Genomic DNA, 12,635 nt, shown 5'->3' with positions numbered 1-12,635 from the left:
ATCTACTGCAGGTCATACACTCAATGTGGTGAAGATACAACTACAAGTACAATTTCTCAAACAACCCCTCCTCAAAAAACAAGAAAAAAACCCTGAATGATCCCTTTAAGGTTGTTCCAGCAGCCCAGAGAACATGCAGAGTTCATAATGGAAGCAGAGGGAAACTGTACCGCAGCTGCTTTCATCCTCCTCTACATCCAACCTGTTATCACGGCAACACGTGAAATAGACACGCTGGCTTACTACAGCAAAATGTGAAATCGACACACTTCTCAAACTACAGCAACACGTGAAATAGACACTCTGGTTCACTATAGCAACACGTGAAATAGACACGCTGGTTCACTATAGCAACACGTGAAATAGACACGCTGGTTCACTATAGCAACTCGTGAAATAGACACGCTGGTTCACTATAGCAACACGTGAAATAGACTTGCCAGTTCACTACAGCAAAACGTGAAATAGATGCGTTGCTCCACGACAGTAACACGTGAAATAGATACGCTGGTTCAATACAGCAAAACGTGGAACAGACACAGACACGCTGGTTCAATACAGAAAAACGTGAAATAGACACGCTGGTTCACTTCAACAAGGGAAGTAGACACACTGAATCACTACAGCAAAATGTGAAATAGACACGCTGGTTAACTACAGCAAAACGTGAAATAGACACTCCAGTCCACTACAGCAAAACGTGAATAGGCATGCTGGTTCACTACAGCAACATGTGAAATAGACACGCTGGTTCACTTCAACAAGGGAAATAGACACGCTGAATCACTACAGCAAAATGTGAAATAGACACGCTGGTTCACTTCAACAAGGGAAATAGACACGCTGAATCACTACAGCAAAATGTGAAATAGACACGCTGGTTCACTTCAACAAGGGAAATAGACACACTGAATCACTACAGCAAAATGTGAAATAGACACGCTGCTCCACAACAACAAAACGGGAAATAGACATACTGCTCCACTACAGCAACACGTGAATAGGCATGCTGGTTCACGACAGCAAAACGTGAAATAGACACGCTCGTTCACTGCAGAAAAACGTGACGTAGTCATGCTATTTCACTACAGCAACACGTGAAATAGACACACTGGTCCACTGCAGAAAAATGGGACATAGACATGCCAATTCACTGCAGAGAAACGTGACACAGACACGCTGGTTCACTGCAGCAAAACGTGAAATAGACACGCCACTCCACTACAGCAAAGAGTGAAATAGGCACGCTGCTCCACAACAACAAAACGTGAAATAGACAGGCCGGTTCACTACAGCAAAATGTGAAATAGATGAGTCGGTCCACTACAGCAACACTAGAAATGAACTTGCCAGTTCCCTACAGCAAAACGTGAAATAGACACGCCGCTCCATTAGAGCAACAAGTGAAATAGATACCCTGCTCCACTTCAACAAGGGAAATAGACACGCTGAATCACTACAGCAACACGTGAATAGGCATGCTGGTTCACTACAGCAACACGTGAAATAGACACACTGGTTCACTTCAACAAGGGAAATAGACACGCTGAATCACTACAACAAAACGTTAAATAGACATGCCAGTCCTCTGCAGCAAAACGTGAAATAGACGCATCACTCCACTCCAGCAACACTAGAAATAGACTTTCCAGTTCACTACAGCAAAACGTGAAATAGACATGCCGCTCCACTACAGCAACAAGTGAAATAGATACGCTGCTCCACTTCAATAAGGGAAAGAGACACACTGAATCACTACAGCAAAACGTGAAATAGAACCGCTGGTTCACTACTGCAACACGTGAGATAGCAAAAAAAACAACTCAAAAACAGTATGCTCACCCATTGGATTCATTCACTCCACCCTAACATCCTTCATCAAGTTTATTTAATTCAAGTTTCACACTTACAGAACGTAAAACTATCCCGCCTACAGAGGCCAAAGCATGTCTATTTCACGTTTTCCAGTGGTGAATCGGCGTGTCTATATCACATGTTGCTGTAGTGAACCGGTGTGTCTATTCCAGGTTTCGCTGTAGTGGAGCAGCATGTATTTCACGTTTTGCTCTCGTGAACCAGCGTGTCTATTTCACGTGTTGTTGTAGTGGACCACATGTGTATTTCACATTTTGCTGTAGTGGACTAATTATATTGTATAGTTTAGTCTTAGTAATTATTTATCTCACTTCACTCCTCTCTTGTCTCTTAACTGATCTTTTCCTGTGTTTTCACGGTCTTTAATAAATCATCTGTTTTACACTGCTGGTGAGTTACAGCTGCAGGACAAAGGTCGCTGGTCGGTCACACTGAGTGAATCTTTTATTTTATTACTCGGAGTCTGTGTTCAGTGACAGATGAAATAGTTAGCTTTGATAATAAACAGTTCAGAGACAGCCGGTGTTCAGAATGTCGAGTGTCATGTCCTAATAAACAGTATGAAGTATCAGAGCCTGGTGGGGACAACGACGTCTCAGAGGAGCTGCAGAGTGTAAACTGATAGATGATCCCAGTAACCTGCAGGTCACACGTACATCATCAAACAGCAGACAGTCTTGTGGAGTGTTTCCTCCCTGACATCATCCTGCTGGAGATGAATCTCCGGTTTTCTGTCTGTCTGAGTTCACTGACCGGCTCACAGCTTTAACAGGTCTGAACCTTCAACCTCAGGATGGACCAGCTGTCCGTCAGGCTGCCGTGATGCTCCGCCTTTCAGACCTTCATCCTCTCATTGTTCCTGTGAAAGCACTGAAGTGAACAGCGACGTGTGTTTTCTGACTGATCGGCCTGCACAGATTTATCTGCAGCTTCTGCTTCTGTTTCCACCTGGTGAGGTCTGAAACTCAGAGTGACTGTTGTTGAATGATGAGTCAGAGAAACCTGATGCTGGATCAACCCTTATATTCATATTTCATAACATAATTAGAGACATATACGCTGTCAGTGATGTTCGCCGTCACCGCTGCATGGTGTCAGACTGCTTCGCTGCAGATGTCTGTTGGTGTCTGACGGAGCTGCAGCTTCAGTTCACAACATGGTTGAATGTGATGTCGGAGGGTTTGATGACGACATCATTAGAAGGAACCAGAATGAAAACGTCCTGTCAGTCTGTCTGTCCCTCGTCGTCACACCGTCCGTCTCCGGTTTGAAACCCCTTGCGTGTACAGCTGCTTTATGTGTCGTGATGTCTCGCTCTGTTCTGTCCTGTTGTGTTTTAATGTGAATGTGCTGCAGCGTTTCCTTCACATACTTCCTCCTGAGTCTGCAGCAGATGGTCAGAACAGCTTTGTTTTGCCGCTGAGTGTCGACGTGAAGACGTGGAATCCTATTTGAGAGATTCCATCAAACCGGAGCACACAAAGGCACTGATGGCCTCCTTTGTGTGCTGATAAATACCCAGGATGATTTACTGCTCCTGCAGGGCTGTGCTTATGAATGGATTATTATGTCCAACACCTCCCATCAGCACTTCTTCTCAGATAAGTCAACTTTTGTTGCCTCTAACTGCTAAAGAACAACGTGAGTTAGAAGAACAGTGACTTTAGAAAAGGCTTCGATCTCTGTGACACTGCTGCTGAATCCGGCTTCTACTGAATGTTTCCCTGTCCTTCAGTCATCAGTGTTCACTTTCTGGCATTATATCTATTTATATAAATCATCTCTAGTTTTTAGATGTGAAGATGGAGCTGAGCTCCTCTGATAGAAAGTTCTGGGTGCACTTGATGCCCCAGAACGAGCTTCTGAAACGGTGTGTCAGTCAGATGTGACCATGCCATGTAGTTTTAGTGTGTTGAGCTGTTTCCAGCAGCTCAGCCAGCAGAGGTCTGTTGTCATGGCGTCCGTGGGCGGAGCCACGTGAACAGACCTGTGTCTGCAGCATGTTGTGTGTCTGCAGCATGTTGTGTGTCTGCAGCCGTGTTGTGTGTCTGCAGCATGTTGTGTGTCTGCAGCCGTGTTGTGTGTCTGCAGCATGTTGTGTGTCTGCAGCCGTGTTGTGTGTCTGCAGCATGTTGTGTGTCTGCAGCCCTGTTGTGTGTCTGCAGCATGTTGTGTGTCTGCAGCATGTTGTGTGTCTGCAGCATGTTGTGTGTCTCTAAGTGAACCAATAGAAAGTCCCGTCTCCAGTGTATGCCCCGCCCACTACATCCAACTCAACTCGAAGGTTTTTTTGAAATTTGCTTTCAAGACTGTTTGTTTTTTTGTTTTCATGATAAAGACACAAAAACACCTTCATCGTCCTCCACATCTTTGACTGGAGTTAAACCAGTCTTATGTCCCTAATGTCTCTGTGTTGTCCTTCAGCATCACATTAGATTCAGAACAACAACACAACTTCCTCCTCTCAGTTCACATATTACATCTGAATCAGAAACAAACTTCACGACAGTTAAATTCTTCCCGACTCCTCCAGATGTTCTTGATGTTCGAGGTTTGTTCGTCCCTCCTTCCTTCTCGTCTTCGTTCAGCAGATAAACTGTTTCCACGGTGTCGCTGCATTAATCGTTCATTTCATGGGTTAACAGAGCCGAGTCAATGAGGAGGAGAAATTCTCATCCCATTATCGGCCGAGAGGTGCAAAGTGAACGCTTCAGCGATGAAGCCGAGCATAAAGATGATTACTGCACTACGAGCTTCCTGATGCTCCACATCGCTCCAATTACCAGCTGCTCTGTGAGCCGGCGGTTAGAGCTGCAGAAGGAGGTCCTCCACCGTCCACCATCGCTCTCTGTCATAAAGACACATGGCCTGATGGGAGAGTTTCTGCTGACAAAAGGCTCCATTCTCCCTCTTTTATTCCTGATATCTCTTTCAGAGAATCAGAGGGACGAATACATCACCCTGCGTGTCGAAAGCACATAAATCTTGTTTTAAGAGGCTTCTGTCTCCTCGCAGTCCGTCAGACAAAGACTCGCCTTTTATTTATTACCTCCATCTTTGTTTGGGGCGGCTACTATGTCTTCAACTAAATAATAGTTTTATAGATCAGCACAGATACATGTTTTAATCAGTGGTAATAAAGATAAGCTGTAGAGGAGGAGGAGGAGGAGAGGAAGAGGAGAGGAGGAGGAGCAGCTCTGCGTTGTCTCCTCCTGTCTTACTGTAGAACGTCTCCTCTGTTTGGTTCATAAAGTGGAAGTTTTCATCTCGATTTATCTGCAAATATCATCCAGACTGTTTTTTATCTGCTCAGGTAGAAGTCAACGTTTCCTGAAAATGAAGTCGGTGTGTTGTTGGTGAAGCAGATCAAAGTCATTTCTATCATTTCATGGAGATTAAAATGAAAAGATAAAGAAAGAAAAGCAGGAGATCATGTCAGGATTTAATCTACAAAGTTGAATCAAGAGCTCGACTGTAACCGTGTGTGTGTGTGTGTGTGTGTGTGTGTGTGTGTGTGTGTGTGTGTGTGTGTGTGTGTGTGTGTGTGTGTGTGTGTGTGTGTGTGTGTGTGTGTGTGTGTGTGTGTGTGTGTGTGTGTGTGTGTGTGTGTGTGTGTGTGTGTGTGTGTGTGCGTGCGTGCGTGTGTGTGTGTGTGTGTGTGTGTGTGTGTGTGTGTGTGTCTGTGTGTGTGTGTGTGTGTGTGTGTGTGTGTGTGTGTGTGTGTGTGTGTGTGTGTGTGTGTGTGTGTGTGTGTGTGTGTGTGTGTGTGTGTGTGTGTGTGTGTGTGTGTGTGTGTCTGCAAGTCTTCTGTATTTTAACAGTTTTAGTTTTTGTCACATTTCTTCTGTCCTCCATGTAAACTGTGGGACTGAATGAGTCCTCAGAATGATCTTCATCTGAATCTTGATGTGTTGTATCCTCGTCTTCCTCCGACGGCTCCTGAAGTGTTTCGTCCAGCGAGCGATGAAGATCTGCAGGTTTTGTCTGGAGGACAGCGAACATCAATCTCTTGTTTAATAGTGTCTCATTCGTTCACATGCCATCACCACAAAATGAAGCCGTAATTAGTGGCTGTAATTGATGTGTCTTCACCACCTCAGACGATACTTCAGCCCCCCCCCCCCCCCACCCCGTAAAGGCCTGCTGCTGTTGTTTGCACTATATTTCTGAAGCTATTGATCGCTATTATGGTAAATCCGATGGGCACAATGGAACTCTGTCAGCAGAACGCAGGTTAATTATCTCAGGGTCAACCACTTCTCAGCGTTCACAAAGACACGGCCCTTCTCTCTTTATGCCTGACATTAAATTGCAAATAGAAATTATTCTCAGAGCCCTTTATTTTGCTAATAAGGGAGTCGGCTGGCAGCCATTAATTGATGACTCCCATTTTGCAGAATGTATTTGTAAAGTTTTAAACAAGCCGTGTTGTTCTCCCCGTGGACGACATCACACTGTTTGTCTCCACATATTTCCACATGAACTTTGAGTTGTATAATAATGGAGAGCAGCAGCTGCAGAGGAAGCTCAGATAAGAGCTCTGAAAGTTTTCTTCACTTATATTTCCGTCTCCTCTCCCAGCTGTCAGACTTCTGACTCGCTCCAGATTAATTGGCCTTATGAGAAGCTGCAGAAGCGTATTGATGGCAGGAACCAAAGTTAATGGGATTGATTGTGGATATTGTGTTTTCTTTCTGCAGGGACTCCAGTGAATCGGATTCCTATCATGGCCAAGCAGGTGTTGGATCTCTACATGCTCTACAAGCTCGTCACAGAAAAAGGCGGCTTAGTGGAAGTCATCAATAAGAAAATATGGCGTGAGATCACCAAAGGCCTTAACCTCCCTACCTCCATCACCAGCGCAGCGTTCACTCTGCGAACACAGTGAGTAGCAGCACACACCTCCACCTGCTGCCACGCTGCTCCGATGACACCAGGTGGTACAGGTGGGCTCCATGGTTCCCATCGGTGGTACAGGTGGTACAGGTGGTACAGGTGGTACAGGTGTTACATGTGTTGCAGGTGGTACAGGTAGTACAGGTGGTACAGGTGGTACAGGTGTTACATGTGTTGCAGGTGGTACAGGTGGTACAAGTGTTACAGGTGTTACAGGTGGTACAGGTGGTACAGGTGGTACAGGTGTTACATGTGTTGCAGGTGGTACAGGTGGTACAAGTGTTACAGGTGTTACAGGTGGTACAGGTGGTACAGGTGGTACAGGTGTTACATGTGTTGCAGGTGGTACAGGTAGTACAGGTGGTACAGGTGGTACAGGTGTTACATGTGTTGCAGGTGGTACAGGTGGTACAAGTGTTACAGGTGTTACAGGTGGTACAGGTGGTACAGGTGGTACAGGTGTTACATGTGTTGCAGGTGTTACAGGTGGTACAAGTGTTACAGGTGTTACAGGTGGTACAGGTGGTACAGGTAGTACAGGTGGTACAGGTAGTACAGGTGTTACAGGTGTTACAGGTGTTACAGGTGGTACAGGTGGTACAGGTGGTACAGGTGTTACAGGTGTTACAGGTGGTACAGGTGGTACAGGTGTTACATGTGTTGCAGGTGGTACAGGTGGTACAACAGGTGTTACAGGTGGTACAGGTGGTACAGGTGGTACAGGTGTTGCAGGTGGTACAGGTAGTACAGGTGTTACAGGTGGTACAGGTGTTACAGGTGGTACAGGTGTTGCAGGTTGTACAGGTAGTACAGGTGGTACAGGTAGTACAGGTGGTACAGGTGTTACAGGTGGTACAGGTGTTACATGTGTTGCAGGTGGTACAGGTAGTACAGGTGTTACAGGTGTTACAGGTGTTACAGGTGTTACATGTGTTACAGGTGTTACAGGTGGTACAGGTGGTACAGGTGGTACAGGTGTTACATGTGTTGCAGGTGGTACAGGTGTTACAGGTTTTACAGGTGGTACAGGTGTTACAGGTGGTACAGGTGGTACATGTGTTGCAGGTGGTACAGGTGTTACAGGTGGTACAGGTGGTACAGGTGGTACAGGTGTTACATGTGTTGCAGGTGGTACAGGTAATACAGGTGTTACAGGTGTTACGGGTGTTACAGGTGGTACAGGTGGTACAGGTGTTGCAGGTGGTACAGGTAGTACAGGTGGTACAGGTAGTACAGGTGGTACAGGTGTTACAGGTGTTACAGGTGGTACAGGTGTTACAGGTGGTACAGGTGGTACAGGTGGTACAGGTGTTACATGTGTTGCAGGTGGTACAGGTGGTACAGGTGGTACAGGTGGTACAGGTAGTACAGGTGGTACAGGTGGTACAGGTGGTACAGATAGTACAGGTGGTACATGTGTTGCAGGTGGTACAGGTGGTACAGGTGTTACAGGTGGTACAGGTGTTACAGGTGGTACAGGTGGTACAGGTGTTACAGGTGTTACAGGTGTTGCAGGTGGTACAGGTGGGCTCCATGGTTCCCATCAGTGGTACAGGTGGTACAGGTGTTACAGGTGGTACAGGTGGTACAGGTGGTACAGGTAGTACAGGTAGTACAGGTGGTACAGGTGTTACAGGTGTTACAGGTGGTACAGGTGGTACAGGTAGTACAGGTAGTACAGGTGGTACAGGTGGTACAGGTGGTACAGGTGGTACAGGTAGTACAGGTGGTACAGGTGTTACATGTGTTGCAGGTGGTACAGGTAGTACAGGTGGTACAGGTAGTACAGGTATTACAGGTGTTACAGGTGTTACAGGTGGTACAGGTAGTACAGGTGGTACAGGTGGTACTGGTGGTACAGGTGTTGCAGGTGGTACAGGTGGGCTCCATGGTTCCCATCGGTGGTACAGGTGGTACAGATAGTACAGGTGGTACATGTACATGTTGCAGGTGGTACAGGTAGTACAGGTGGTACAGGTGGTACAGGTGGTACAGGTGGTACAGGTGGTACAGGTAGTACAGGTGGTACAGGTGTTACATGTGTTGAAGGTGGTACTGGTAGTACAGGTGGTACAGGTGGGCTCCATTGTTCCCATCCGTGGTACAGGTGATACAGGTGTTACAGGTGGTACATGTGGTACAGGTGGTACAGGTGGTACAGGTGGTACATGTGTTGCAGGTGGTGCAGGTAGTACAGGTTGTACAGGTGGTACAGGTGGTACAGGTAGTACAGGTGGGACAGGTAGTACAGGTAGTACAGGTGGGACAGGTAGTACAAGTGGGACAGGTAGTACAGGTGGGACAGGTAGTACAGGTAGTACAGGTAGTACAGGTGGGACAGGTAGTACAAGTGGGACAGGTAGTACAGGTGGGACAGGTAGTACAGGTAGTACAGGTGGGACAGGAGTCTGATGATTTCTTCTGTTTTAATGCTGGAAAATGTTTCTTTGATTTCACACTGTGTTCAGACATTTGGAGAACAGACTCACCTGTGTTTCCTGCAAAAGGGGGCTGTGCGTGCGCGTGTGTGTGTGTGTGTGTGTGTGTGTGTGTGTGTGTGTGTGTGTGTGTGTGTGTGTGTGTGTGTGTGTGTGTGTGTGTGTGTGTGTGTGTGTGTGTGTGTGTGTGTGTGTGTGTGTGTGTGTGTGTGTGTGTGGCGTTTACCTGCTGCTGTGATTCCTCTTCTCCTCTGAAATATATAGATGATATATCTGTTGATAATTGAACAGGAAACTGAAGCAGAAACACACATATCATGTGACTGTATATATATATAATATATTAGTGACTATATATATATAAAAAGGTATGTATATATATTATATAGGAGCTACAGGGACTTTAATGAAGAAACATTAATCCTTTCAATCATGTTTAATTACCAACAGTTCTCTGATTTTAGTTTTAATGAGTTGACAGATTAACACCGTGTGTACATCTGTCCAACACCTCCTCAGTGATCAATGACTGTTCAGGACAGGGTCAAAGGTCAACTGTCTTTTTAAGACTCCACTTGAATGATAATGCATGTGTTATCTGTTTTCTGTAAATAAATGTGTTTATATAGTTATTAATAGTAATAATGGTGTAAAGATCTGCAGTATTCACTGACATTGACATCCTATGACTTTATAAACCAATAATCACTGTTTACATGCAGGTTACCGTGGTGACCTGGTTACCTTAATTACACAGTGTTATAGTAATCAAATTGCTTTATTTTTAATTATCTTTAATTCAAATTGAGGTTCCTTATTTAGCTGAAAGTATTAAACGAGATTCTGTGTCGTGTATATTAAATGAAACAGTTGAATGGTGTAAATCATCATTTGCTCTTTGGTATTTCTTTGTGATTTTTATTAAAAAGCCACCAATATTTCTTAAAAAAAAAAAAAAAATCAACCAAATGGCTTTGAAAAGACGAATTTTTAAGATTAGAATAAATGTCAAGATTTGAAAATCAAGAAATAAAAAGAAGACATTTCTTTGTGATTAATCAAGTTTTATAATTTACAACCCTGTTTCCCATAAGTAGTGACGTGTGTAAAATATAAATAAAAACAAAATGCAATGATTGACAAATCTCATTAAGTCATATTTAATAGAAAATAGACCAAAGACAACATATCAGATGTTGAAACTGAGAAATGTTAGTTTTATGAAAAGTATCTGCTCATTTTGAATTTGATGCCAGAAACACTTGTTTGTTATTCATATTTTACAGTTTGTACATGTGCAGAAAAGTTTGCTGATTATAATTTAAAACATTAACATTGAGACTTTCGTTCACATGACTCATATTAATCTGTAAATGATGCTCATCACTGGAATAAATCCTCTGCGTCGTTCGGGTGGTGAAAGTGTGCTGCGATTCGATGGTTTCTTTGCTGCCTCGACACAAACATTGACAGATTGATGATTGATTGACATCATGTGACGCCATAACAAAGTGAATCATTAGAGCCCCTCCCCCTCCCCCTGCAGGTATATGAAGTACCTCTACCCGTATGAATGTGAGAAGCGGGGACTGAGCTCCCCCGGCGAGCTCCAGGCAGCTATCGACAGCAACCGGCGGGAAGGCCGTCGGCAGAGCTACGGCTCAGCCATCTTCAACTACTCTCCCGTGGGCACCCCCACCCTCCTGTCCTCCCCCAACATGCACATGTCCCAGTTACCCATGCACACGCACGCCGGCGGACACATCTCCCAGGTGCCCGTGATCAAGAAAGGTAAGACGATCTGAGACAGAGGACAGAAGACGTCCCCTCAGCTGTCTGTTTATATGTCCTTCATTTTAGAAACCCATCATGAACATGTTTCCATGTTCATCTGCTCTCCTGATCTCCAGTCTGATTCTATACTGATTTAAACTGCACACTTTCTTCACAGATGTTTCACATTAAAAGCCTTTAAGTCAGGGGTGTCAAACATATGGCCCGCGAGCCGGATCTGGCCCGTCGGATGACTTTGCTAAGTGTGAAAATTACAGAAAGACATAAATTGCATTTCTATGAGAATATGGAGGTTTATGATTACAAACGTTTTGTCATTTTTTAAATCGCTCCAGTAATTGCTTCAAAAACAGCATAAATGTGACGTCTGCTCCGGAGGCAGCAGCTCGCTGTGAGGGAATCTGTAGAGGAGATCCCAGACAGATAAACAGTGGGCTGATGTCTGAGTTTTTGCTCTTTATGTTTCTAGTTTATTGTAGAAAGACCTTAAAATAGGGTTTATCATCCAAAAACCTTCACCAATGATTTAAACATAGAGAAATATTGTCGTTATGTCTGCGTTATTATGCTATGATTCTACTGGTCTGGACCACTTGAGATGAAAGTGGGCAGTATGTGGCCCCTTAACTAAAATGAGTTTGACACCCCTGCTTTAAGTGGTTCCACTGGTCCAACCCCTCCGTTTCCTGAGGAAACATCTGGAGCAGCTTTTATACAAGAGATCAGAACAAAAACAAAGCAGAAGCAACTAGAAATCTATAAATATAATTTATAAATATATATTTATATGTTCAGTTTGTCAATAAAGCACCACATGACTTTGTTTATATATGAATGGAAGAATGCTGTGAATCATGCTTCACGTAGCATGACATTATTTACCTTCTTTTCAATCATGGCATTTAATTCAGAACGTGTGAAGCAAACTTATGACAACATATATGAAAATATGTGGAACCAACCCAACAATTATTACAAGTGTCCCTTTAATGCATCACAAATCTGTCACCCTGTTATTTTAGGAGTTTATTTCAGTCGATGAGCAGCTCACATCTCAAAAAAACAAATGATTTTTCTGCCACTTTGAAGCAGGAATCTCTTCCTCTTTATGAAAAGCTTGCACATAGTGTATTACACAGATCATGTTTGAGGAGGAGTGGCGTGATTACCTGGTCACGAAGGACAAGTTGGAGTGTTTGCATGTCAGAATATGATTTCACAAACTGTTTCCATTCAATTCATACTCGTGTGGTTTGCAGTGGTGTGGTCATCCCACCGAAGAGGAAACATCTTGCAGGACTTCCTCAATGTCCCCCGAACACTCATATGAAGCATCGCAGCTCTGTGATTACTGGTCCTCAAGGAAAACAGCGTGCAGCGTGCCATGGAGACATCAGCAGGGTCTAAAAACAGGATGAGTTATTTTAGTGCTGCTGGTGTCGTTTATCTGCAAGTTAAACTCTAAGTTACATCTTTCATCACTCTGTTCACACCTGACATCAGCGTCCTCCCCGCCGATCCGATCACCGCTGTTCAGCTCTGAGTTCAGGTGTAAACTCATCCCGGAGATCCGGTCTGCTCAGACCACATCCAGAGGAGGTCTGGGACTCATTCTGTTATCAGAGTGAACCT

General features: G+C 44.5%; 2 protein-coding genes across 2 annotated transcripts in view; both read left to right on the top strand.

The window, feature by feature from the left end:
* Window positions 1-12,635, top strand: part of apba1a (amyloid beta (A4) precursor protein-binding, family A, member 1a) — a 119,896-nt gene that overhangs the window by 24,725 nt on the left and 82,536 nt on the right. The window lies entirely within an intron of this gene.
* The window catches only part of arid3c (AT rich interactive domain 3C (BRIGHT-like)), a 68,110-nt gene that overhangs the window by 44,007 nt on the left and 11,468 nt on the right, over window positions 1-12,635 (top strand). Inside the window, exons 4-5 of the mRNA XM_069723616.1 lie at window positions 6,576-6,759; window positions 10,756-11,000. Coding sequence (XP_069579717.1) covers window positions 6,576-6,759; window positions 10,756-11,000 — 429 coding nt within the window. The remainder of the gene's footprint in view (window positions 1-6,575; window positions 6,760-10,755; window positions 11,001-12,635) is intronic.

Source organism: Brachyistius frenatus, unplaced genomic scaffold (assembly GCF_029030835.1).
Source record: "Brachyistius frenatus isolate BFR_SWC_R1_liver_20210118 unplaced genomic scaffold, ASM2903083v1 Contig_338, whole genome shotgun sequence".
Classification (NCBI taxonomy): Eukaryota; Metazoa; Chordata; class Actinopteri; family Embiotocidae; genus Brachyistius; species Brachyistius frenatus.
This window is presented reverse-complemented; position numbering and strand designations above follow the sequence as displayed.